The 27,957-nt window shown below is 41.5% G+C and overlaps 1 protein-coding gene across 3 annotated transcripts; it reads left to right on the forward strand.

The window, feature by feature from the left end:
- Positions 1-27,957, forward strand: TRAM1 (translocation associated membrane protein 1). 3 transcript variants are annotated; one of them, XM_040994490.1, is made up of 12 exons: positions 7-170; positions 254-313; positions 9,610-9,673; positions 11,423-11,544; positions 11,670-11,786; positions 12,960-13,018; positions 15,580-15,664; positions 22,228-22,298; positions 22,417-22,521; positions 23,399-23,542; positions 23,828-23,988; positions 26,431-27,957. In XM_040994490.1, the coding sequence occupies exons 2-12, from the start codon at positions 284-286 to the stop codon at positions 26,502-26,504; spliced, it is 1,032 nt and encodes a 343-aa protein (XP_040850424.1). In that variant the 5' UTR covers positions 7-170; positions 254-283; the 3' UTR covers positions 26,505-27,957. The 3 variants fall into 3 exon arrangements, with proteins under 3 accessions (XP_040850404.1, XP_040850424.1, XP_040850414.1); XM_040994470.1 differs by having other exon boundaries at positions 1-313; XM_040994480.1 differs by having other exon boundaries at positions 8-313; positions 11,426-11,544.

Raw genomic sequence — 27,957 nt, forward strand, 5'->3', positions numbered from 1 at the left:
TTTTTTTTTGTTTTTCCGGGCGGCCCCGGCGGCTGCGTACTGGTTGTGGGATGGGAAGTGAAGCCCCGGCGAGCGGCTGCGGCGGGGCGGTGAGCAGCAGCCGAGGGGCGGCGGCGGCGAGTCCGTGAGCGGCAGCTGCGAAGAGCGGAGCCCGGGCGGAGCACCTGCAGGCACGGGCGGCGGCCGCACCATGGCGATTCGCAAGAAGAGCACCAAGAGCCCCCCGGTCCTGAGCCATGAATTCATCGTGCAGAATCACGCGGACATCGTCTCGTGTGTGGCGATGGTCTTCCTGCTGGGGCTCATGTTCGAGGTGAGCGCAGCTCGGGGACCGCAGGGTCAGGGAGGTGCAGGACAAGGTGCAGGCCTGCCCTTGCTCGCCCGCCGAGCCCCCCGGCGCCCCCAGTGGTGTCCCCCGGCCCGCCCCCGCCGAGCCCCCTGGCTGCGGCCAGCTCTCCTGGGGGGTGCCAGGGAACGTGGGGGGCCCCCCAGCGTCGCCCCCCGGCTGCGGCCAGCTCTCCCGAGGGTGCCAGGAAACGTGGGCCCCCTCCCAGCCCCCCGGTTGCTGCCAGCTCCCCGGGGGTGTCGGGAAACGTGGGGGCGCCCCCGGTGTCGCCCCCCGCCCAGCCCCCCGGCTCCGGCCAGCTCCTCCGGGGGTGCAGGGGAGTGGGGGGGCCCCCACCGAGCCCCCCGGCCCGCCCCCGCCCGCCGGCCGCGCCGCGCAGTTCCTGGTTCCCGCGAAGGGTTACGTGGCAGCCGGCGAGGGGCCGGCGGGCGGGGGCGGCTCCTGCGTGCTGGCTCGGGCCGGGTGGGCGGGCTCCGGGGGTGCGAGGACGTGGCCCGGCGGACCCCCCACCCCACCCCATCCCCCGAGGTCGCCGCAGGCCCCGAGTGACGCCGGGGGGCTGCTGGGGAGAGGGAGGGACCCTGGTCAGACCCGGGCTGGAGGCGAGGCGGGCGTCTCGCTGCCTACTTGAAGGGCGGTGGCCGCTGGGCACCCTGAAAGCACGCTCGACTCGTGGCGTTCTGGTCCCTTCAACCGGTGCTGTTCCCGGACAGTTAGCGAACTTTGCGCCTCCCACCCCCGAGCAACCGGGGGCTGCTGGGTCGAAGGAGGTGCAGCGAGTCAAGCAAAGAAGTGATTCCGTTTCCCGAAGCAGCAGCCTGTCAGGAGTGTGTAAATTCTCTTCCCACATCTCCCATGTTTTGATGACTTCTTTAACAGCTGTTGAATGTGGGTAATAAACTTTGCAAGGTGAACCTGTAACCGCCTCCCTTCTCTCCCTCCTCACCCCCCATACATACAGCCATTCCTTTTCTTTTTTCACCTTTTTTATTTTTCCCTGCAGCCCTTGTGTCCTAACAGAGACTTTTTAACATATTTTTTTCGGTCTCCTTCCCGGCTTGTAGCCTTGGCAAAGATAGACAGTTACTCTTTTTTTTTTTTTCTTTTTTTAAGCAAATAATATTTCCAGTGCCTACCATAGTACCTGGACCATGTAGAATGTACTAAATAAATGAGTGGAGTGAAAAATCCTTAAAACAAATGTAACAAAACTGCTAGTGCCCAAAAGATGAATTTTTTTTTTAATGAACTCATTTTTTTTTAATGTTACAAGTGGGTAGTGTTTCACAGTATTTTCACTTCTCTTCAGTGGGGTTTTTCGGTGGCTAGATATAGATACTTTTTGTTCCTGTTAGTTTCCTATCTGTTACTGAAACCCCCGGCTGAAGAGGTGGCAGGTCCAGAGGGTCGAAGGGAAGGCAGAAGGAAGCATGTTGCCAGCTTCGCGTTAAGCCAGGTGATTGTGCTTCCCTCCCTGGTGATTCAAAGAATTTTCTGATTTGGGGATATTTGTATAGACTTCATCCATAATCCAAGGTCTAAAACGCTGTAAAATCCCAACCTTCTTGGGCATCGTGTCAGTGCTTCCAAGTTTACTATTTGGGCAGGAGTTTGCCCCCGCCTCTTCCTCGGAATGCTTGGGATCCAGGCTGCTCTGGCTCCTGACTCTCGGTTCTTGTAATGTGGACCCATGGGGGCTGCACTGATGGCTTGACAATTGCATTCTTGTCACCTGGGGGAGAGAATTGGCCCAAGTTTTCAGCTTCTGGCTTCAGCACCTCGCGGCCGGCCTTTAGGGAGTGAATCAGCAGAGAGGAGTGCTGGTGCTCGCCCTTTCTCTCTCTGCCTTCAAATGGAAAAAAAAAATGCAGGTTTCTGATTAAGGATATCCTCTTTTTCTTAAAAAAAAAAAAAAAAAGTTTGTTTTTATTTGAAAGGTAGAGTTACAGAGAAAAGAAGAGACAGGGTCAGAGATATTCCATCTGCTGGTTCATTCCCCAAATGACCGCAGTGGCTGGAGTTTAGCAAGCCAGGAACTTCTTTCAGGTCTCCCAAATGGGCTCAGGGTTCCAAGGATCTGAGCCATACTCCACTGCTTTTTTTTTTTGGGGGGGGGGGTTGCAAAATCAGAAGTGTAGCAGCCACGACATGAATTGCTGGTGTCCATATGGGATGCTGGCACCTCATGGGGAACCTTCATATACTCTGCTGCCACGCCTGCGCCAAGGATGCACGTGTGTTATCTTTTGTACTGGGCTTCTTACAGGCACTGCTGGCAAGAATCAGCAGTTCCAGTTTGAAGGTATCTGACAGTTTACACAGCAGTGTGACCTTAAAAGGCTAAACGTTTGTACATTTTCTGCATCTGACACTTATATACTTTCTGTTTTGAAACTAAAAAGTAATACTTATTTGTGTTTGCTGTACTTTCAGCAGTTTTGTGTAACTTGCCCTGACCCATCTCGCGTGGTAAGAATTCCTGACTTTAAAAAAAAGGAGGGAGCATACTCTTGCCTGCAAGGCGTATTTGCAATGCTTTCAGTGAGAGGTAATAGAAATCAGAAGTTCTGACACTCAGAAAGGGTAGAGTTTTCTTCTATGTAGCATTTACCATTCCTCTATCAGATTTCTAGGGAAGCTCACCACCTACAACCTCCTTTATGGGGTTAAAGATTTTTGTTTAACTGAATAGATTTTTTTTTTTGCCTTTCTGTAAATCTATAAAATTTGTGTATCTAGACACAATAAAAATGCGTACTAGAAGCTTTTAAAGTCAGTTCAGAGAGTAATGGTAAAGTAGTACAAGGAAGAAGGAAGTTTATACAGGTTCTTGAGTTTTAAGAGTCTAAAGTGTGTTATCTACCCTGGATTAGTTTTGCTATTTATAAAAAGTACAGCTGAATCTCAAAAGTCAACATAGGATTGCAGTATTTGTGCCAAAATAATAGTATAGTTAATGTCTGCAAAACTGGCAAGCCTTTTCTGTGTTTTGAAGAAATGTCGGAATTTATGGTAAAATTAACAAAGAACTGTAATGATCGGCCAAAATGAAGAAGTTTCTGGAATTAAAGGGATCCAAGTTCAAGTTAGAGCTCTTTGGCCTAGGGCACTTCAGCATTTAGGTCTACTTATTTATAAAGTGGACCCAGGAAGTTACTTTGGACTGAGGTAGACCGCTTGTGTATGAGGTCTAGTTCAATATTTGGTTTTTAAGAGACGTATAGTAAGTAATAGCTAGTGTTAGCTCTTGGAAAATCATCAAAATTGGAAAATAAGAGCATTTTTTAATATGAAAGAAGAGCCCAACAACATGTACAAAGATTATTTTACTTAAAAGAGTGAGAAAGAAATATGCAGTCTATTGCCAAGAAATGGAAGAGTCAATTCTAGGGAATGTTATATTAGGATTTACTTAACGGGTTTTGAAGCTTGAGTTTACTAAAGTATCTGTCCACTTACAGCAAAGTGTGATGTGTAATTAGTGGCTCGACATTTGAGTTGGGAAATTTTTAATGGTCTAAAAATGTAAAGCTGCTGGAACTGTGGGATGAGCACGCGAGAGCAGGGGTCAGGCGCGTGATGCTTCTTTGGGAAGGGGGATTTTCTGGTAAGCTGGTGGGAAGGTAGAGTTCACTTGAGCACTGGTTGTCACCTTTCAGGAAGTCAGTGTGTGTAGTGTAACCACACCTTCCTGTTAACGCATACAAATAGTTAACATCTTCATATATTGAGAAGAGCTACCAGAAAACTCCAACCGATGAGTGACCACAAAATTAAAGATACCATGTGCTGATATAACGTAGCATACAACACTGACATAGCCCATCAGTGTGTCATATCTTCTATCTAAAGAAGTCTCATTTTTCTTCTCACAAAGGGAGAGCAGTGGTGTAAATGTCCCAAACTAAACACTATCATTTTTACTTCTGAGTGTCTGCATAAATTTCTGTAGCATATTTGCTTTCTAAACTATATCTTGGTATCAATTGTGATGCTGCATTTGCTGGCTAGAGTGTCAGACTCCAGAAGCGTAGAAATGGGTAGAAGAGCGATGACTGGTTTAATTTTTGATTAAGCTTTTTGGGGTATATAGCTTGTATTTTTCCCCTTTTTATTCTGCTAAACCAGCTGAGGGCAAGGTTTTGCTTTTCGAAATCCTAGCACAAATATACAATCCAATTTTTGTTGCTTTTAGAATTTAATACTAAATTTATCTTTGTTCGTGAAGGACTCTAACCACAAGTTGCCATAGTTGTGATAGCAGTGACTTCATGCTGCTAACTAGAAACGGGTGTGGCGGGGGGGAGGGGCAGAGAGAGACTGTATGTGTGTGTTTCTTTAGACAGTCTAAACAAAGATGTAAAAACTGAATGATGTTTAGTAATCAGCCTTATTGAAAGTAATTACGTGAAAATAATGTTGCCATAGAAACTGATGCCAGCCTCCTACTCTAATGCGAATCCTTGGGAATGACCAACATTGTAGCAGTAGCTGTACTAGCCTTTTCCCATTCAAGTGATGCTGCAGGATGCCTCAGTTCAGCCCCTCACCTCAGTGCTCATGTCCAGGGCTTTATCATACACTTCTAATTTATTTTCACAACCTCAATTCCACAGAGTGGAGGCACAAACTACGTTTTGTTTACCTCCTTCGTTCTACTGCTTAGATGCCAGTCTTCTCCCTAGTTTATTGTTTTACGGTGCTTTTCCTTTTCTCCAGTCTGTCAGCCACTGTACTGCTTTGCTTTTCTCCCCACAGGTTTTGCTCTGCTAGAACAGTCTTCCCTTATCTGTTCCAAGACCCCCATAGTTGTTATCTAAAACTACAGCTGGCACCAAGCACTGTCTATAGAATACCTGTGTGCCTGTGGTAAAATTTAATTGAAAAATTAGGCAAGGTGGGAGATTATCAATTATAAATCATAATAATAAAATAGAAAAATTATAACCAGGTACTGCAATAAAAGTTAGGTGAGTATGTTCAACATCTCATTGTAGTGCATTCACCTTTTTGGGAATGATGGAAGATGCCACTGTGCTTTCATGATGAGCTGAGTGAGGTAGTGATGTAGGCATTGTGACATGGTATTTGGCTGCTCTGTAAAGGTAGCCACAACAGTCCCGACTGAGTGACTCCCAGGCAGGTAGCATATACAGCCCGGGTATCATGGACAAAAGGGATGATTTCTGTAACATGCTCCATGGGATGAGGAAGATTTCACCACACTACTCAGAGTGGCATGCAATTAGAAAATTACAGTTTGTTTATCTTCTGCAATTTTCCATGTAATGTTTTCAGATTACAGAACGTGAAACTGTGAAAGATGAAGCCGTGAGTGGGAGAGAGCTGCCTTTCTATTCCGCTCGTGTCTGTGCCTGCTGAGGGTTAGCACACACAGTCAGACCCTGGTGCTGATGGATGAAGAGTCAGGGGTTCTAGTGTCAAAAATGAATAATAGCCAGTGAGCTTTTCTATCTTTTCTGACCAACTCCTTTCCCTAAAGGAATTACAGAAATACTCAACATTTCTCCCTAGGCTGAAAAAGTGAAATTGCTTTTTCCTCCCAGGGAAAATAGTTTTTCAAATGCAGATTTCTTCAGTTTCCTGCCCTTAGATTTTACCTGTCCTCTCAATCTCATCCTCCTAATCTGAAATTTTAAAATATCCCCAAATCTGAGTGCCTCTGTGACAACACACGCAGAATGTTCCACTTATGGCTCCATGTTGTGGCTCACAAAAGAAGTTGTACAGAGCTACTTTCAGGCCATATTGAATAAGATGTTTATAAGATGAACCAAATGAAATTCCTGTTTTGATTTGAGTCTTCCCCAAGATACTTCATTATATAAATGCAGATTTTCCAAAATCCAAGAAATCGTAAGTTTTAGTCCCAAGCATTTAGGGTAAGGAATACTCACTCAACCTTTATTACCTGTTTCCCAGTCTTAAAAAGGAAACATTGTTCAAGAGTACTCTGTTCTTAGAATTTCGTTCCCTACCAAGACCCAAGACCTTCCATCCTTATCACCTCCTCATTTCTCCTTTCCTGGCAAATTCCCTGTTGCCCCAGTATAAACTTGGTCACTTCCAGCCCAAAACTAACAGATCTGAGCCTGACATCTACGAGCCACTACTTTGTCTCTCTTGGGTTCCTTTATATATATATACTTTTTTTTTGCATTTTTATGAACATTTATTCATTTATTTATTTGAAAGAACAGAGGGGGGAGAGAGACATTTTATGGCCACCACAGCAAGACTTGGTCCAGGTCAGAGCTAAGAACTCCATCTGTGTCTTCTACATGGGTGGTGGCAGGGGTCCAAGGACTTGAACCATCTTTGGCGTTTACCCAGGCACGCGACAGCAAGGCTGGATTAGACTTGAATGTTAGATGCAGGCATGGCAGGTGGCAGCTTACCCTGCTGCAACCACCTTCATTGCAGTCACTCAGACTGTGACCAATGATGCTTGCTTAAATTATCCAGGCTGGTGCCCTCTCTGCCACATCTCTTTTCAAACTTTATGAACCGCATCTTTTGAAACCTTCACTTCTTGGCTTTTTTTTTAAAAGATTTATTTTTATTATTTTTTAATTGGAATACAGAGAGGATATACAGAGAGGAGAGACAGAGAGGAAGATCTTCCGTCCGATGATTCACTCCCCAAGTGAGCGCGCAACGGCCGGTGCTATGCCGATCCGAAGCTAGGAGCCTCTTCCGGGTCTCCCACGCGGGTGCAGGGTCCCAAAGCTTTGGGCCGTCCTCAACTGCTTTCCCGGGCCACAGGCAGGGAGCTGGAAGGGAAGCAGGGCTGCCGGGATAGAACTGGCACCCAAATGGGATCCCGGGCGTGCAAGGCGAGGACCTTAACCACTGCGCCACCGCGCCGGGCCCCACTTCTTGGCTTTTAAGATGCCAGGCTGCCTTTGTTCTCTTTACATCTCTGATCATTTTTTCTTTCTCACTTTTGAAAATGTGAAGTTTTGGCTTTTCTTTGCTGTGTCAACAGATCTGATGTCATATGTGGATAATATGCCCTTGAGTATACGATTTGCGAACTTACACGGTCTCGCTGCTCTCTGTATGTAAATAGATCCTTTCTAATATTTAAAGTGGATTCTACCCTCTCAGTTCTAGACCTAGATTTTTAGCTGCCTCTTGTGCATCACAGAAGATTCTTTGTGTCAAACTCAAATTTCTTCTCTTTTCACCTAAAACCTGCTATTCACCTGTATTCTGAGCTTTTATTAATTATATCACTTTTCACCCGATTGTCCAAACTATCAACATCAGTGGATCATGTTTAGCCTTTTCTTCTTACTTTCCAAGCTTTATTCTGCTTAGCAGTACCTCTCTCTATCCCATCACCACTGCTTCAGTCAAAGCTTATTATATTTCATGTGGTGTCCTGCAAAAATATTATACTTGGCTCACTTGCTTAGTCCAGTTTGAATTTTATCTGGAATTTATTTATTTATTCACTCATTAACATTGACCAATTACTTCATGTGCCAAGCCTCATGCTGGGTTCTGTTCCCAGCTCTTAGGGAGCTTATTTTCTAAGGGGTGAGGCAAAAATTGCTAATACACTTACCCCTCGGGCATGCATGTGCAGGAAAGGAATGCTGTTCTCTGCTCCATCAGGGAATGACCCAATCTGGAAAGATGAGAAGGCTTCCCTGTACAGTGTGCTTGGCTTGAGATCTACAGGTTCTCCCGTGCACAGACCCTTTGGTAGGAAATGTAGGGGACAAGAAGTGATCTAACAGAGAAGGGTACAGGTCAAGAAGAAAGAGTCCAAGTAGAAAGAATTTGTAGGCCACATGAGCCTAGAAAGGTGGAAATCGAGTCAGGGGATTTAGGCAGAAAGGTGCCTGTGTGGTAAATGAGCCAAGATCCCTGTGGCTGCCATACAGAGAATGGATTCCAGGGGCCAAAGGACTCTGGGGGACACAACCCAAGGTCTTTCTACAAGGCAGAAATAAACTTTTCCTTCCTAAAACTCTCCAGTGGTGCTAAAATAAAGCCTAAACCACCTAGCTCAACGGTGTCCTTTCCAGCATTGTATAAGGTTTTCTACATTTTTCCACCACTCCCTGGTGTATGCTGAAGGCCTAACCTGATGTTTATACCTACTTGACCTTTGCATTCTTGGTTGTTTTTAAAAGATTTTATTTATTTACTTGAAAATCCGAGTTGGAGAGAATCTTCCATCCACTAGTCCATTCCCTACATGGCAACAAGGGCCAAAGCTAGGCCAAGCCACAGCCAGGATCCAGGAGCTACATCTGCTTCTCCCACGTGGATGGAAGAGGCCCAGACACTTGGATCTTCTGCTGTTTTCCCTGGGCCATTGGCAGAAAGCTGGGTTGGACATGAGACAACATTCAAATAGCATGCCACTGTCACACGCAGCAACTCTACCCGCTGTGCCACGGTGTAGATCTCGACCAACCTTTGCATTTCTTTAGATGAGCCTGCAGAACCTCTTTTTCAACAAGACATGACTCAGCTCCACTTTGCCCAAGAAGTCTTTCCAGAACAGACTTCATTCCTTGCGCCAGCAAAGAAACAGAAAGGCAGAAAGTCATCATTGATGCTGTGTTCTCATGGCATAAGCTCTCGGCACTGACTGTTCCACGTTACAGTGCATTTCCCTGTCCTTGGGACATAGCTGAGCTTCTTGTCATCAAGGGCTCTGGCGTTTGTTTTGTTTTCTCCTGTGTTATCTAGCACTGTGCCTGCCGGCCTACAGATGTTAAAGAGTAAAGACTTACTTCTCTGATGACTTTCACTAACCCAGTTCAGTAGCACACCTACAGACACCCTTGGTGCCGTGCATGTGAGAGCTTCATACAAACACCACAGATCATGGGATCCATTGTCTTATTAACCGGTCGTTTTATTAATTTTAGATTGTCTTGACAGGAACTTTGTGTTAAGTGTTTAGATAGGTCTAGAATAGACAGTCATTAAATGTCAAATCACTGTTTATGAAACTCCAGGGAGGTATCTTGTGAAATCTCAAAAGTTAGGGATGAATTACACCATCTCATCGAAGTACAGCAAATACTTTGTGAGAAAAAATAAAGAATGGCTGATAACTTATGCTAGCTGCCAAGTTTCTGTAATCAGGAGTTCTCACTGTGTCTGACAGGTGCCCCAGTGCTGGTGATTCTGAGATCTGGGGCAGCTGGTAACGTCTTTGCTTTAGGTCTCTGTGGGAGGCCACACTGACTTGATTTTTTTTTTTTTCTTTCTAGATAACAGCAAAGGCTTCTATTATTTTTGTTACTCTTCAATACAATGTGACCCTCCCTGCAACAGGTAGGTACTTTTTTATTAAGAATTTTCTATTTTAAGTAGTTCAAATGGAAATTTACACAAATCCCAGGTTCTGTATTAATCTTCAGCAGATCTCTTCCATGGTTGGGCTAAAGGTTATTTTTATTAATTTTGTAATGCAAGATCTGATGGTTTCCATTGACTTCATCCTATATTTTTATGAACATCAGTTTTACATATGGAGTATTTATTATATGATTTTGTCAATGAACTTGAAATTCTATCAAAGAACCTTTTATGTTGGGTTCTCTGCCCTCTGATCTTTGCTGAAGAAAAGTCTAGGAATAGAAATTTTAGATTTCTTTAAAGTGTTGTTGTTCTGTCAAGCCTTCTGTAAATGCAGTATATTCAACGTTCGGTTTCTCTGACTTGTAAGTTACAATTTGACCCTGTTATGATCCTTTGGAGTTCATTTTATTTTCACTTTCTGTTGCGGGAAAGAAAATTTGTTTAGAGGCAGTTATTTGGATTAGAAAGAATGTCAGGGAACTTGAGGAATTATCTGGTAACAGCATATTAACTGTGTTTTTAATCTATATTGAAAGTTTTTCTAAGTCATGCTCTGTGAAAATCAGGTTGTTTTTTGTAAGAATTGTACTTGAGTATGATAATAAGATTAACAAGAGTGGGTAACAGATAGGAGATAGTTGAGTATTGAACTACTAACATTCAGGTAGTGAATCTACCCACGTGTTTTCTACTTCAAATGTAATGTTCAATTGGGTTTTTGTTTAGCTGTATGTAATTGTATAAATATTGGTTATTGAGCTTGATATCAACCTGAAAAAAACACTACAACGCTGTCCTTTTTATTTATCTGAAATGCAGAGGGAGGAGAAGAAGAGACAGAGAAAAATCTCCCCATCCATTCATTGTTTCATTCCCCAGATGCCCATAACAACGAGTGCTGGCCCAGGCTGTGCCCAGGAACCAGGAAAACCAGGAACTCAATCTGAGTTTCCCACATGAGTGGCAGGGCCCCCACCACTTGAACCATCACCTGCTGCCCGTGAGGTGCATGTTGATGGGAAACTGGCCAGGAAGTAGCCCACACAGCCTCCTAACCTCTATGCCAAATGTGTACCCCGTTGGCCTGAAATTTGAATATGCCAGCAAACAGCATTCGTTTTACCTAAATGGTCCCTGTCAACATAGAGTTTGAGAACAGTATGTGACAGCAGTTTGCAAGATTTTGCTTAAGATTTGTTTTGAACAAAATGTATTAATTGCAAGGATTAAAAACAATTTTAAGTGATATGTGTCCCTATCTCAAGATCCTCTCCAAACTAAATCAGATACAAGTCAATCAATTTTTCCATCTGAGTCTTAATGTAGTATCTACTTTGAAAGTAGAGTTGGGAAATTTTGAATTTTTTGGTAAGGTGGGCAGATAGGCTAATTACAATTTTATCAATGTGATCTATAACCCTGGGATAATAACCAATTTATAAAATATTCCCCCCCCCCCCCCCCGTTTTTTGGTCATTGATGGCTGTGACTAACATGTGTCAAGTCTTTGTAAGTAGTTTCTGAAGTTTTGTATTTCTAGACAGTCTCTTCCTCCATTGCCATTGCCCCCTAAGATTCAAAATATCCAACAGCAAAGTATGTTTGTGTGTAACTTTTTTAGGTTAGTTTTCCTTTGTTTGTTTCCATAACTGTGTTGTACTCAGTGCTGTTTTTATAATCTTACGTATATTTTTGTGTATGTGTGTCCTTTTTGGCCTTCAGAAGAACAAGCTGCTGAATCAGCATCCCTTTATCACTATGGTATCAAAGATTTGGCTACAGTTTTCTTCTACATGCTAGTGGCGATAATTATTCATGCCATAATTCAAGAGTATGTGTTGGATGTAAGTATTCAATCTCAGAAATCTATATTTTGTAAAGTACCAGCTCACCCTGGTATGATAGTCTATATATGTATATATGCACATATATTTTATTCTTCATTACTTATGGCTGTTTTTACTTTTAGAAAATTAATAGGCGAATGCACTTCTCCAAAACGAAACACAGCAAGTTTAATGAATCTGGTCAACTTAGTGCATTCTACCTTTTTGCTTGTGTTTGGGGCACATTCATTCTAATCTCTGTAAGTATGTCCCTCTAATATTATTCTCTTTTGTCATATAAAAATTGGAACTCTACTGATAAACTATTATTAATAAAGAGATTTTGTCATAAATTTCTCTCTGGTTTTTATGCAGCAAAAAGCAAAAAAAAATTTAGACTAAATTACAGTTTCAGAAAGCTTTACTCGTCTTTTGATACTCTGTTTCTGTATCTAATAGTCACTTACAGATACTGCTATAACAGCAGAAAGGATGTTAGTGATGTGCTTTACTAGGTTACATGAGTTACAGTGCTTCTAGTCCTTTTCTACTTTAAGCCATCTAAAACTATGGCTTTTCTGTTAGGGTAATCAAGCCTTCATTATGTCACTTTAGCTAATGAGGACATCAACTTTAATATTGGCAGTAATAAACCCTCAGATTTATATGGCACCTGTATAGTTTACATACTTTGTTAGGCACATGATATATATTTTTTTTTAATCAGCATGCCAGAGATGAATAGCAAGCTAAGAAATCTCCCAAAGTACAATACTTAATTTTGGAGATAAATTAAAAATTCAACTTTTTTTCACTTTGCTACTTTAATTATACTTGACAAATATATCAGAATGTAAACTTAAGTTTAAATTTTTTTAAAAATTTATTAACAGTTTCACTTCTGTTGAAAAAGTTTCTTAAGATGTTTTCTGTTGTTAGCTATGCCGTAATTCTCACTGAAACAGACCTGTCTAAGGAAAAGAGCTGGGCAGTATTTTGTGGACTTGATTCATACGCCGAGGCTGCACTCTGAGCCTGCCTCCCCGTCAGCTGCTATGCTTTCCTTAGGTGTTTCCCTGCTGTCCCACACCAGAAGCCGTCTCCTGTAGCTGGCATTACCCTGCCGTGTGCCACTGCTGTGTGTTCCTTGTTTTGTGTTTGCTTGTATGTGTGTGTGTTTTTTATTCTACTGGATTGAAAGATTTTCTTGAACACCAGAAATGATTTCTTATTTTGCTTTCTGTCTCTCACATTGATTTTTCACTTCATTAAGTAAGCAATTCAAATTGAATTGAAAATAACTAATATGTTTGACATTAGTTGACTCTTTGGTACCTGCACCAAATAAATGCTAAGGAATGAAAATACTGTATTATTTTCTGAGAAATTTGCATATTGTCCCTGGGTTTAATTTTTATCTTTTTTTTTCTTAGGAAAACTACATCTCAGACCCAACCATCTTGTGGAGGGCTTATCCCCATAGCCTGATGACGTAAGTCATGTAATTTATGCAGGGTTTTTATGTCTGTAGTCTTTTCAACATCTTGGTTAGCGAGAGAGTGCTCCATCTTACATGGCTCTCCTTTCTCCTCTGAAGGACCCCATCTTCCTTCTGTTGCTCCTTTTCTTTGTCCTGTCCCCAGTGCAGTTTCATGCCTGCCTTACTTCCTGCTATAAGCTTTCAAGCCTAGGGACTATTTCTTCTGTCCCACCCAATTTCTTTCCTTTTTTTTATTTATTTTTTTTTAATTGGAAAGTCAGATATACCTAGAAGAGGAGAGACAGAGAGGAAGATCTGTCTTGTGATTCACTCCCCAAGCGGCCGCAATGGCTGGAGCTGCGCCAGTGCGAAGCTGGGAGCCCTGAGCCTCTTCCAGGTCTTCTACGCGGGTATAGAATCCCAGGGCTTTGGGCCGTCCTCTGCTGCTTTCCCAGGCCACAAGCAGGCAGCTGGATGGGGAAGTGGAGTTGCCGGGATCAGAACCGGTGCCTTTTTTTTTTTGAAAGGCAAATTAGATTTACAGAAAGAAGGAAAAACAGAGAAATTTAAGATGTTCCATCCACTGGTTCACTGCCCAAATGGCCACAGTGGCTGGAGCTGAACCAATCTGAAGCCAGGAGCTTCTTCTGGGTCTCCCAAGCAGGTGCAGGGTTCCAAAGCTTTGGGCTATCTTTACTGCTTTTCCCAGGCCACAAGCAGAGAGCTGGATTGGAAGTAGAGCAGCCAGGACATAAACTGAGACCCACATGGGATCCAGTGCTTATAAGGTGAGGATTTAGCCATTAAGTTATTGCATCAGGCCTGCCCACTGTATTTTTGTACAGTGCTGCAAGCAGTCCAGTGGTTACAAAATCATCCCAAGAATATCCTTATTGCTGAAGCCTGGCTCTGGTGCTATTGGTCCACATTAATTTTCCTTGGTATATTATTTCCGTTGTCCTTTTGTATCCCCAAATGCTTCATTTTGGCATATATTTTGTCTTGTTCTATAGTTGGATCATATTTTTATCCAACAATATTATAATATATGTTAGTGGCAGAAGCAACTATCTCTTTTTATTCTGTTACTTTGTTATTCCAGGTAAGTTGTAGGTGTCCATAATCATCTTCTGGGTTTCCTATGTGGTGGTTACGGGAGTCTGTGCCCTTGAGCAGCATCCTGCTGCTCTTTCCAGGCCGTTAGCAGGGAGCTGGGTCAGAAATGAACCAGTGCCCACATAGATATCTGGGTCTCAAGCAGTGGCTCTACCCACTATACCACAATGTCAGCCCCCATTCTCTGATTTTTAAAAAAAATTATACTAAGCAGTGAATTTTTGCAGACCATCTGTTTCCAACTTCTTAAGGAGCGGGAAAAGGAAGCTTAAAGGGGAAGTGGGAAGGCTAAAGAGATACCAAGATACTTTAAAAAGTTCATTAAAATAAAAAGTAAAAATAAGTATATTTCGATTTAGAAAAACAGATTTTTAAATACATACATAGGGTTGGTATACAGTAAGTTTATGGAAAATGTTTGTTTTGCAAAAATATGCATGGATTTTAAAAATGTTTTACAGCCAAATGGATATTTGAAAAATCTACTTTTTTTAGACTTTTGGAAATAGTCTATAAATGTCTACATGTGAAGTAGGAAACTTGATTCTAAACTGATTAGGATTTATCTCCTGAGGAACTCTTCTGTGCTTTTTTTTTTTTTCTTCTTCTTTTTAAGATTTAATTTTATAAGGCAGATTTACAGAGAGAGAAAGGGAGAGATCTAACATTCATTGGTTTGCTCCCCACATAGCCACAATGGTCAGAGCAAAGCCAATGCAAAGCCAGGAACCAGGAGTTTCCTCAGGTCTCCCTAGTGGGTCTAGGGGCTCAAGGACTTGAGCCATAATGCACTGCTTTCCCACCCGGTAGGCAGGAAGTGGAGCAGGTGGGACTTGAAGCAGCACCCATATGGGATGTCAGTGCTACAGGCAGGAGGCTTATTCTGCTAGTACACTGCTTCCCACGCCACACCTCCGCACCCCGCACATACTGCACCTCCCCCCACCCCAGCCCTTCTTGGCCCTGCCTCTATTTGTTTGGGATTCTCTTCATGTTCCATCCAGATGGAATTACTACATTCCCCTAAGAAAAATGCCAGAAAATGCTTGAAATTGGGATTATTCCCATTTCAAGTAATCGCTAATCTGTGTGCTTCCTTTCTATGTTAGCCTTTTTGCGCTTCCTGTCCTCATTTTGAGGAAGTCTCATAGTTCTTTGGGTGATGTTATTTCCTCTCTTTCCAGTAGTCAATGAGACATGCTGATCAGTAGTTAATGACTGCTGGGGTTCCAGCTCATCCACCTAGGATCTATGGGAACAGCCTTTGCCTGCTGTGAATTTAGGGGAGAAGGGATTGGACTGATGGTGGCAGTGTCCCCACGAGACATGAGCTCTTACAGGTGTGCAGTGAATTGTGGGGTGATGGTAACACAGAGGCTGCTACTTATTATATCCTGATACCCAGTATTTGTTTACTTTAAATGCATTTTTTTTTTTTACTTTCTTGTGTTGTGCAGATTTCAAATGAAGTTTTTCTACATATCACAGTTGGCTTACTGGTTTCATGCGTTTCCTGAACTTTACTTCCAGAAAACCAAAAAAGTAAGCTGGAAATTATTGAAAAGTGTTTCTGAAACTGACTGTGTCTTCACGTTGTTGTCTTCCCTCCTATTTTCTCACTTTGACCCTTTCATTGTTCCAGCACCACCCTTTCCTAAAAACTAAAACTTCCAAGTATTTTTTTGAAAAAAACCCTTCGCTTATTTTAATTTAGAGATAGATCGTCTGTGGTTGACATGCTAATAATTCATTTTAAAATTGTTAGGACATTCTAAATTAAAGTAAAATTTAAACGTGATTTTAGTTTCATCATACTGATATCCTTTGCAATATATTTCACTATCGAGACAAAAAAGATTAGTCAATTTACTCTACAGCTAGCAGTATGGTGGGCCTGATCCCAAAGAAAACTTCAGCATTGGGAAAAAGAAAACCATAGTTAAATATTCACCAAGTTAGCCTCTCCTGAGGGGGTGGGGCCTTCCTGTTTTAGCCTGTGGAAAAGGTGTTTGAACAAATGAGTAAACTACTGGAGCCCTGAACCAGCTGCCTTTCTGGGCACTTCTAAAGTCAGGCTCTGGGTTCCCGAAAGTCAGCTTTGTGTCCTTTAACAGTCTCTCCTCTGAAACCTGTCCTGGCTTTTGTTTGTTATAAACTACAAAAGCCACTTGCATAATGATCTGAGAGTTTGTCCCAGCTATTGCACCTCTTCCCTAGTCTCTCCTTTCTCTTGAACTTCATGTATATCCGTATTCTCTAATTTGATTTCTTATGTGAAGTTTCATTTATTATTTCAAAGAAAGAGTAATAGAAACCTAGATTTTCCTGTGACTGGTTCACTGCCTGAAATCCAGCAACAGCCAGAGCTTGGCCAGGCTGAGCCAGGAGGCAGGAGCCATGTGGGAGGGGGACTCAGCTAGTCAGAGCATCATCTGCTACCTCCCAGACTGGTTAGCAGGAAGCTGGACCAGAATGAGGGTGTGTGAGGCTCAGACAGGTGCTTTCCGGGTGAGATACAGGCATCCCAAGAGCACCTAAGTATCTACCCCTTCGCTAATTTTTTAATCCAACATACCAACTGTTTTTCCTGAAATAGCTTTTTCCTCTAATAAAATGATCAGGTATTGTGAAGAAATAAATCCTCGTATATGTAATGTTATATGGGATTTACTTCAAAACTTTTGGAAGAGAGGAAATGGGGAAGAGATACAGATGAAGCAAATGTAGTCATTTGTTAAAAACTAAGGCTAGGTTCTGAGACTGAGGACTCAGTGTGCTCTGTTGCAGTGTGTGTGTGTGTGTGTGTGTAAATCAAACACATTTTTGAGAAGCGTATTTTGAGAAGCCATGCTAATAAGTGCAACAGCCTATCGAGTGGCCAGTTTATCTCTGCTTTTCCCAAAGCTACAAATTGTTTTTCTGTGTCCTGTGGTCCCTTCACGGTTTTGCCATTGATTTGCTGCTGGCTTGTGTCTGCAGCCATTGATGTCCGCTAGGATTAAGAAACAGCACCACATCAGAAAATAGCACTGTGTGCCATGGCACACAGTCTTTTTTTTTTTTTTTTCTTTCTTAACAAAATACAGTGTCTGACCAAGTTGATTATAATGATTCAGATGAAGATCCTTCTAGGCCAAAGACAGTTTTCCAGTAATCCTTTCCTGGTTAGTAAGCTCCTGTTGTGAATCCTAGTTGTGTTAAAGCTGTACTGCCCAGAACTGTAGCTTCTAGACAACGTATGACTAATTATCATTAAATGAAAACAAGATGAACTACTGTGGGCACTCTGGGCATGCTTCAGGGGCCCCTGGACCACGTTTGTGGGGGATGAGAGTTTGGGCAGGAGAGCTGTAGGACACTTCAGTCATTGCAATATTACACAGTGCTACTTACTGTGTAACAGTTTCTTGATGTGGCTGAAATATTTTAAGCTTTCATTAGGTATTTGTGTACCAGTGGGCATAACACCTGTCAGTTTCATTGTTAGTCCATGTGTAAATCCCATTCACTGACTGCGGTAACTTCTAAGGGACATTTCAAAATAATTGTTCATTTCAGTTCCTGAAGCTCTTCTCTTACCAGTTTCTGCCAGATGGCATTTATCCAGAAATGCAATCTCATTTTTATGGAATAATTTACATAAGTTAAAACTTAACTGAAACTATTTTTAACACCTACATATGACAGTTGAAAGTAACTGTTTCAAGTAATTAGCATAATTTGGAAGTAGCAGCTGCGTATGTGTTAAACAGTTTCTTAAAATTTACTCTATGAAATTTATTTTGGGAAGAATTCTTAACTGGAAGAAATGAGTGCAGTGGCTGTTTTGAACCAGCTCTGCAGACAGAGGAGGCAGGGCATGCTCTTTGCAGTTCAAGAGGTATGTTAGTCACAGATGACTTAATTGTTTTTAAGTAAGAAAATTTAAAGTACGTGCGCCGTCTACTTTAATGAGGAGCAGCTCTCCACTTTGCCATGAGAAGATTTAAAATATCATTTCTCCACTGACTTGAATAAATGACCTTTTAGGGAAGCCATGAAATAGCCAAGTGTTTTATTTCTGATATTCTATTTTTGTTTCATTATGTTTACATACAGTTGCATATGATACAAAAGTTTTAAATTAGAAATAATGTTTGTTAACCCATTCCTGCTTCATAAAAGCTGTTGATACTGTTTATTTGCAGTTTGGGTATTAATATCTATCATGTATCACTTTGTGAAGTTATCTAGCAAAGTTTTTCCAGGGTGTATCATCTTATCTTACTGATTCCCTTAGTAGGTGTTTAAAAACATTTTATTTTCTTTAGATGATTTACTTACTTGAAAGGCAGAGTTAGGGAGACAGCACCAGAGATTTCCCGTTCTGTGATTGATTCCTTGCTACAGCCAGACAGGGCAAACTGAGCGCCTGGAACTCCCATGTTGTTCTCCCACTTGGGTGGCAGGGAGCCAAGTACTTAGACCATCTTCAGCTGCTTTGCCCAGGTGCATTAGCAGGAAACTGGATTAGAAGTAGAGCAGCTGGGACTCAAGCAGGTATCCATGTGGGATTTTGACATCGTAAGGAATAGCTTAACTTACTGTGTTACAACTCTGATCCCCAAAATTATTATTTTCTTATAAAAATAGAAATTTATCAAAGTAGTAGCATGTTGCTGGATTTCCACATTTTTTTGCCATAATAAATTTATTTTTTAGTTTCCTTTCCACACAAGTCATACCTGGTTGACACGTCTGTATCTGTAGTATGTGAGATTGCATTGGTAATACCATGCATTTTCTGAAATTATTACAACAGAAGAGAGTTGTTCGTGCCTGAACTTCAGCATGCTATCTCCATACCTTTTTTCTTGCTTTCATTCTGTAAGGAAAATATTTCATTAGAAGTTTGAAAGTGATGTGACTATGATCTTAAGATCACTTATTTTCAGGGCTAATTCTGGCTCATTTTGGAAGAACCCACATAAACCTGGTATCATGCCTTCAGAAAGTTCCTGAAGTCCCATGCCATGTATTACTGCTACTGAGGTTGTCTCATGTTCTACTTTTCAACACTTAATTTTTATGCTTGTCTTACCAGAGAAAATTCTCCATTTCAAAACTACACATGAAAATCTTTACTGTTTCTTAGACTGTCTGGTGGAAAAAACTCTGTCCTAATGAAGGGAACACATGGCCGACCACAAGGGTCCTGGGCTGCACTGTGCTAGACACAGGAGCTGAGTGTGATGGGATTCTAGAGGAACGCGGCGTGGTTGGTCACCAGCAGCAGAGCGTTTTCATCATCGTAACCAATAGTTATAGTACTAACAAGGCTAATGTGAATCGTACAGGGATGGGGGTGGTGATGGGGTGTGTGTGTAAGACTTCCAGAAGCATAGGGAATAGGAAGGAGGTTTAGACTTTTCATTAGTTAACAGCCATTTGGTCAGCTTGTGTTAGTAAAATTTTATTTTAAACTTTTTTCTGAAACCCAAAATGAAAAAAAAAAAAAGATATTTTGGTATGTAATTTCTGGAATAGGGGTCAGCCTGATGGCAGAGCAAGTCAAATTGCCACCTGCAATGTTGACCTCCCATTTTGGCACCAGTTCATGTCTCAGCTTTCCACTTTTGACCCAGCTCCCTGCTAATGTGCATGCAAAGGCAACAGAAGATATCTCAAGTGCCTGGACCACAGCAGACATGTGAGAGACCTGGGTGAAGCTCCTGGCTCAGCCCTGACCAGTGCAGCCACTTGGGGAGCGAACTGTAACACTTCCAAATAAAAGGCCAGTAAAATCTTCATGAGATAGTATGCTGTGTACTCTGGTATATTCTGTTTTATTTCATAGTTTAAAAGATGCTTTTTGGGCCCAGTGCAGTAGCCTAGTGGCTAAAGTTCTTGCCTTAAATGCACCAGAATCCCGAATGGGCGCTGCTTCGTATCCTGGCTGCTTCACTTCCCATCCAACTCCCTGCCTGTAGCCTGGGAAAGCAGTCCAGGACAGCCCAAAGCCTTGGGATCCTGCACCCACGTGGGAGACCCAGAAGATGCGCCTGGCTCCTAGCTTTGGATCAGCTCAGCTCTGGCCATTGTGGGCCACTTGGGGAGTGAACCAGCAGATAGAATATCTGTCTCTCCTTCTTTCTGTATATATGACTTTCCAATTAAGACCTTTTTAAAACAAGCTGCTGGTGTGACCCCTAACTTGATGTCATGGTGGGTCTTTTTTTTTTTTAAGATTTTATTTATTTATTGGAAAGTCAGATATACAGAGAGGAGGAGAGACAGATAGGAAAATCTTCCGTCCAATGATTCACTCCCCAAGTGAGCGCAAGGGCCAGTACTGCACCAATCCGAAGCCGGGAACCAGGAATCTCTTCCAGTTCTCCCACACGGGTGCAGGGTCCCAAAGCTTTGGGCTGTCCTCGACTGCTTTCCAAGGCCACAATCAGGGAGCTGGATGGGAAGTGGAGCTTCCGGGATTAGAACCGGTGCCCATATGGGATCCCGGCGGGTTCAAGGCGAGGACTTTAGCCGCTAGGCCACGCTGCCAGGCCCATGTCTTAGTATTTTTAAAAGCACTCTCTTTAGGGCCAGTGCTGTGATATAGCAAGTGAAGCTGCCACCTGCAGGGGCAGCATATCATATGGACATGTTTGATTGATGGCTGCTCCACTTCCAGTCCAGCTCCTAGTACACCTGAGAAAGCAGAGGACAGCCCAAGTGGTTAGGCCTCTGAACCCATATGGGCGACCCGGAAGAAGCTTCTGGCTTCAGACCTGCTCAGCCTCAGCCATCGTAACCACCTCGGGAGGGAAGCAGCAAGTAAGATTCTCTCTCTCTGAGACCCTCTTTGTTGCTCCCTTTTCTTCTGTAAATTTAGCCTTTCAAGGAAATAAAAAAATCATGGGGGCAGAGGGACGGTTTCTGTATAACTGGGTTAGCTAAGAGTTTTGAGAGAAAAACAAAAGTAAAATTTAGATACTTCAGATTCCAGAGGAATTCAGGAGAAAAGGATATACAAATAGGCGGTATGATAAGTAGGAAGATAAAGTTTTAATTCTTGACAGTGAAGGGACTAACACATAACTAAAAAATATTAGCACTATTTCATGTAAACAAAGGCAGCATACTTCTAATTAGCGGACAATATTAGAAGGGCTTTAAACTCACTAAATAACTATGCTTATTAAAATTTTATTAATGTTGAATAGAAAAAAGCCTTAGATTTTTTAAAAAAAAAAAAGATTTGTCTTTATTGGAAAGTCAAATTTACAGAGAGAAGGAGAGACACAGAGAAAGACCTTCCAAGCACTGGTTCACTCCCCAAGTGGCTGCAACAAGCTGGAGCTAAGCTGATCCAAAAGCAGGAGCCAAAAGTTTCTTCTGGGTCTCCCATGTGGGTGCAGGGTCCAAAGACCTAGGGCTGTCCTTGATTGATTCCCATGCTACAGGCAGGGAGCTGGATGGGAAGTGAAACAGCCAGGACACAAACTGGTACCCGTATGGGATCTTGGTGCATGTAAGGCGAGGATTAGCATCTAGGCTACTGCGCTGCGCCCAGATTTTTCTTTGAATATGCATTTATTTATTAGAAAGGCAGAATTAAAGACATACACACAGAGAGAGGTTTTCCATTCACTGGTTCACTCCCCAAATGGCCATAATGGCTAGAGCTAGGTCAGTTGAAAGTCAGAAACTTCTTCCAGGTGTCCCCCATGGATCATAAGGAGCCTGACCACTTGGGGCATCTTCTGCAGCTGTCCCAGACACATTAGCAGGGAGCTGGATCACAAGTGGGTGAGCCAGGACTTGAAGCAGTGCCCATGTGGAATGCTGGCACTGCAGGCTTCAGCCTTTACCTGTTAAGCCACGACACCTGCTCCATTACCATAGAGCTTAACCCTAAAAGGGATTTTTGTTTGTCTAATTGAAGCAAACCCAGCTCCTCACTTTGAACAGCTGAAGGAGCTGAGACCTGCAAAGGTTCAGTGCGTTCTGAAGCATATGGCTGGTAAGGGCATTGGGTGGGACGGTCGGGCAGAGTCAGGCAGGTTCACTCTCTCCTAGAACTGTTTCAGTGTGCTTTGATCTATAATGTACATTTCTCGTTGCAGGAAGATGTTCCCCGTCAGCTTGTCTACATTGGCCTTTACCTCTTTCACATTGCTGGAGCTTATCTTTTGAAGTAAGTTGAACTCTCTGGGGTGTGTTAAGTGGGTTGATCAGGTAGTATGCTAATCTGTCCTCATTGATAATTCATCTTTCCGCTCTAAGTGTATGTGTGTATGTGTTTTTTTTAACAGCTTGAATCATCTGGGACTTGTTCTTCTGGTGCTGCATTATTTTGTTGAATTTCTTTTCCATATTTCCCGCCTGTTTTATTTTAGTGATGAAAAGTATCAGAAAGGGTAAGTTAAGCATTCCAGTCCTTATCTAGCAGGTAATTAATGTCAGTATCTGAATTGCTAAAGTTCTTGCTCTTTGCAGTTAGATTAAGTTTTAAGCTATTTGTAGCATTTTTAATAAAAATAAAACTATTTAAAAATTTAGAGTTGGTATTTTACACCCAAAAATAGTCTGTCTCTGGTGAAAAGATGCTGTGTTGGAGTTAGTAGTTTTCAGGGGTCTGGGGATTTTCTAACTCCTGCCTTACTTGTGTGTTTCCCTGCTGGAGAAGAAATGATAGAGAAGATACTTTCAGAAGAAACTGGAATCCCTCATTGTTCTTGAACATCCTTTTCTTTATAGCACAGCTTTTATTTTGAACAGAATTTTCCAAATATTGCCCGGAATTCCAGTAGTTCTAACGGTACTTCCACATCATGCAAAAAGAGATGAAGTTAAAAAACAAATAAGCATATTTCTCTGCTGAGTATCTTAGAACTTTAAATAGGCTAGCAGGTTTTTCACGTCTTCAGTGTGCGATGTCTTCCAGTGTGCAGTGTATGTAGTGGTTCCCAAACATTTGACTGTAGAATCTTTTGCAGAATGGTAAGAAGAAAAGTTATGTTTTGACATTCATTAACTGTAATCTGTTATACACTTCAAGCACTGGAAGAAAGGGACTTGACTGTTCTAAACAAAGATTAATGAAATGGAAATCCTGACTACTGTGAATTTATCCATAGGTGCACACTGTTTTCCAAACATATATACATTTGTTGCTTAGTATGAAACTTCTGGGACCTTTAGAAAATGCATTTGCTTAGTAGTAGTCTAATTTCTGGTAGAATAGTTTTTGCTTCATAGTTTTGCGAAATGAATTTTTGACATTTTTCCTTACAGATTTTCTCTGTGGGCAGTTCTTTTTGTTTTGGGAAGACTTCTGACGTTGATTCTCTCCGTGCTCACTGTCGGTTTTGGCCTTGCAAGAGCAGAGAACCAGAAGCTGGATTTCAGCACGGGGAACTTCAACGTGCTGGCTGTCAGGTACAGCTGCCAGGGCCTTTTCCTCACTTGACGCTGCTGTGCAGTGTATATTACCAATTTCTCTAGGATGTGACTCATCTAACAGGGATAAATACACTCATTTCATTTTATTTTCACACCTGTTACAGTTTTATAAAACATTTTATTTTCACTTCTGGAATAAGTTATTAATGTAATGAGTATAATCTTGTTAAGAGTCGGCAGTAACTGTCATATTAGGATGCAGACTACTTTGTGGCCTTTTCTGTGTACACTCTGATATTTCATTTGTTTAATACTTGTCAGGATTGCTGTTCTGGCATCCATTTGCATCACCCAGGCATTCATGATGTGGAAGTTCATCAATTTCCAGCTTCGGCGGTGGAGAGAGCATTCTACTTTTCAGGCACCAGTTGTGAAGAAGAAACCAGCAGTGACTAAGGGCAGGGCTTCTAGAAAAGGAACAGGTTTGTATTCAGTGATCAGTGTTTTATAATCACTGGGATGAAAAACGTCAAGGAAAACAATGCATGGAGGCAGATGTGAAGGCACAGCACTTATCCACTGTTCAGGACACAGATGATCCCACAGCAGAGTTCCTGTAATCTGCTATGGTTACTATCTTCTCTCCCACTCTCTCTCTGTTACTACCATCTTCTTTTTCTCCCTCTCTCTCTCTCTCTCTGTGCCTTTCAAATATTAAAAAAAAAAAAAAAAACATGCTGAAATTTGGGGAAGGGGGGATTGTTGTAGGGTATTTATTATTCATTTTCTAAATATTATAAAAAGTTATTCTACTTTTTAGCAAAATGATAGGTATAATATCCTCATGATTCCATGGTAAAATGGTTCATGGGGGAGTTGAGTCAGTAACTGCCTTCAGCTGGACGGGAATAATTTTGTCTTTCAGTTTAAAAAGCAGAACATTGAAGAGAGGGGCGTGGACAGATCTTCCGTCACTGGCTCACTTCCCAGTTGATCATAACAGCTAGGGCTCAGCCAGCTCAAAGTCAGAAACTTTAACCAAGTTTCCCCAAGGCTGATGAGGTCCCAAGCACGTGGGTCATCATCTGCTGACTTGCGAGGCGTGTTAACAGTAATCAGTCTGGTCTTGAGCCAGCATCACTGCACTGGGAATACTGGTGTTGCAAGCTGTGACTTAATGCACTGCACCACAACCCCACCCCCTAGAGTCTTCTTTATGGGAAGGCTTTTAGCTACACATTCATTCACAGGTAATAGAATTATTCAGATTCTCTACTTCGTTGTCTATTTTTTTGGTAAATTGCTTCTCAGGTTATTTGTTTTATACAAATTTGCAAGTGTATTTGCATCGATTTATTTATAATGCCTTTTTGTTACCCATGCTTGCAGGTCGGTATTTTATTTGGGTCAGGGAATATACCCTCAGTATTCCTTTAGCAAGTTCTGAATTATCATTCAGTTCAAAATGTTTTGTAATTCCAGTTGTGATTTCTCAGTGGACTCAAAGATTATTTGGAACTGCATTGTTTAATTTGCAAAGCTTGGTCGTGTACTGGTTTTCTTTGTTACTGCCTGTGATTAAATGAACATCCTCTGAATGATATCAGTTGCATAAAATTTGTTAAGACTTTCATCGCAGTTCCATCTAGATCCAGTTTTGGTAAATGTTTCTGTTGAACTTGATATGAATTCCACTTTTGCAAGTTTTGCTTTGCATTGTTTGAAGATGCTCTTAGCTCCATCAAATTTTCAGACTGTAATGATTTCCCATTTAATATTTCCTTTCTTCATTATCAGTTGTCCGTTTTGTCTGAATTTACAACTGCCATGCCAGCTTTGTTTTGATAAAATATTATTATAACATATTGAAAAGCAAAGTAACTGAGCGAGAGAAAGAGATACATTCCATCAACTGGTCCATATCTCACATACTCACAACAGCTGGGGCTGGGCCAGGCTGAAGTCCGGAGCCAGGGACTCCATCCAGGACTTCCAACTTGGGCAGGGACGCAAGTACTTGACCCAAACAGATTTGCTGCCTACCAGTTTACACACTGGCAGGAAGCTGGATTGGAAGTAGAGGCAAACTTGATTGTGGGTATCCTAAGAGGTAGCTTGACACACTGCATGACATCTGCCCTATTAAGCCACTGCTGGTTAACCACAGCATCTCATACTTGTTTGCCATTCAGCTGCCTGCTAATGCTCTTGAAAAGGCAGAGCCCACAGTGGGGAGGCCATGTGGGTGGAGATCCTGGCCATTACAGCTCTTTGGGGGAGGGAGCCAACAGATGGATGAAAATGTGTGTTTTCTGTTTGCTTCCATCTCCCATTCAAGTAAATTAACTAAATCTTTTAAGATTTTTAAATTTTGATTTGATGCCTTCAGTTCCTTGTGGTTAATGTGCTTTCAGATTTTATGATTAGTTAGATATTAGTAAAGATTAAGCATCAGGAAATGTATTTCATGCTAGTATATATGGAATTTTTAAAAAAGAGATTTATTTTTATTGAAAGGGCAGATTTACAGAGAGAAGGAGAGACAGAGAGAAAGATCTTCCATCTGCTGGTTAACTAGCCAAGTGGCCCACATGGCCAGAGCTAAGCCAATCTGAAGCCAGGAACCAGGAGCATCTTCTGGGTCTCCCACATGGATGCAGGATCCAAGGCTTCGGGCTATCCTGGATTGCTTTCCCAGGCCACAAGCAGGGAGCTGGAAGGGAAGTGAAGCAGCTGGGACACGTATGGGCACCCGTATGGGATTCTGGTGCATGCAAGGCAAAGACTTTAACCATTATTGCTCTAGGCCAGAGTATATATGGAATTTGAGATTTTTTTTTTCCCGAAGATAACTTTGTATTCAAAGATGTTTGTTTGCATTCATTCATAAAGGACGATAACACTGATCCTTTTATTTTTTTCAGAAAATGGTGTAAATGGAACAGTGACTTCAAATGGAGCCGACTCTCCCCGTAATAGAAAAGAGAAATCTTCATAATGAATGATAAACTAATTGATTAAATGTCCCCAAAGAAATCTGCTTTTTACTATATCTTTCAGCACTAGATATTTTTCTGTTCTTTGGAAATACAGTTTGTGCTCTTTGATTCTTGCTGTTGTACTGTTTCATGCATTTTTTAAAGGGTGTTTGAGGGGAGGGGGATTATTGTGAGTGAAAATATAGTTTAGCTCAGACTAAGCTACTTGCCTTCAAAATAGATTAGGGACCACCACCATATTTTATTTTGTTTTATATCTTTGAACATTTTTATAATGATTTCGAGAAAAAACTATCCCACATATCAGTGATACAATTTCTTGCTCTCACCAGTTTTTATATTATCAAGGTGACCTATTCTAACAAGGTCATATTTTTTAGGTTATCTTTCAGGGTAAAATGGAAATACCATAAAGTTGGATGTCAAACTTTAATATGTTTTCAGTGTCCTCTAATTTTTAGGAATTTTTGTAGCCTTTACACCTGGAAAAAAAAAGGATTTATAAAGATCACCAGAACAATTGTGTGCTTTATTTTATAGTTAGTGGTTGTTGGTGTTACATCCCAGTTGCCAAAACAAAACAAAAAAATACTAATGATTACAACATGTGGAGATTATTGCCCTATATATTGAATCAAAACAATATAACAGTACTTGTGAAATGAAATAATTCTTGTGCATTTTCAACACTTGTAAGCTGGAACTCAAACTATTTACTATGAAGAGTAAATACTTATAAAGCCCTTTTTGATAATGTTTGTTAACGATTCTTAATGGGGCTTATCGTAAGTTTGATATGCATAGCATCTTAGAAAAATATTGTTTAACATACAAACCCTTTTAAGAAATAATACATACTTGATTTATATCTATAAAAAATGTCAGGTAAATATATTTGGAAAACATTTAATGCACTAACTTTAAAGAATTTGAAAATTCAGGTGGATAGTCTTACAAAAGACAATGCTCTATGTTATAGCTAGCTTTGATCTCATCTATGTGTATAAAACATATTTTTGGATAAATATATATATATATTTGTAACTACAGAAAGGCTCTAAGCAGCATATGAGTCAAACACTTGGTTCCCTTTTCTATAATGAGTCTTTGAAGCCCTTAGAGCTCTCCTTGGTCAGTTGGTTGTCGTTCTAGTACATACAGTGCCCCTTTCGGTGTGGCTGTCGCGTTGCCCATTTCTCAATTCTCTCACCAGCTAACGTTTGTGCCATGTTTAGTGTAAAAGTTACGGACCTCTCACGTCTCGGTTTAAGTTGCCATGCTGCTAGAAAGTTGTGCTTTCTCTTTCCAGCTGTTTACCTACTTCCTGGAAAAACTAGTAGCTCTCTGTAGCATTATGGAGTTTCAGTGGAACCAAATTTTTTGCCTTTAAAAACTGGCATTATATTGAACTATACATTGAGAAATCAATCAAAATAAAAATTTTTACTTTGA

Source organism: Ochotona curzoniae, unplaced genomic scaffold (genome assembly GCF_017591425.1).
Source record: "Ochotona curzoniae isolate NIBS_2020 unplaced genomic scaffold, NIBS_Ocur_1.0 contig_1071, whole genome shotgun sequence".
NCBI classification, from domain to species: domain Eukaryota; kingdom Metazoa; phylum Chordata; class Mammalia; order Lagomorpha; family Ochotonidae; genus Ochotona; species Ochotona curzoniae.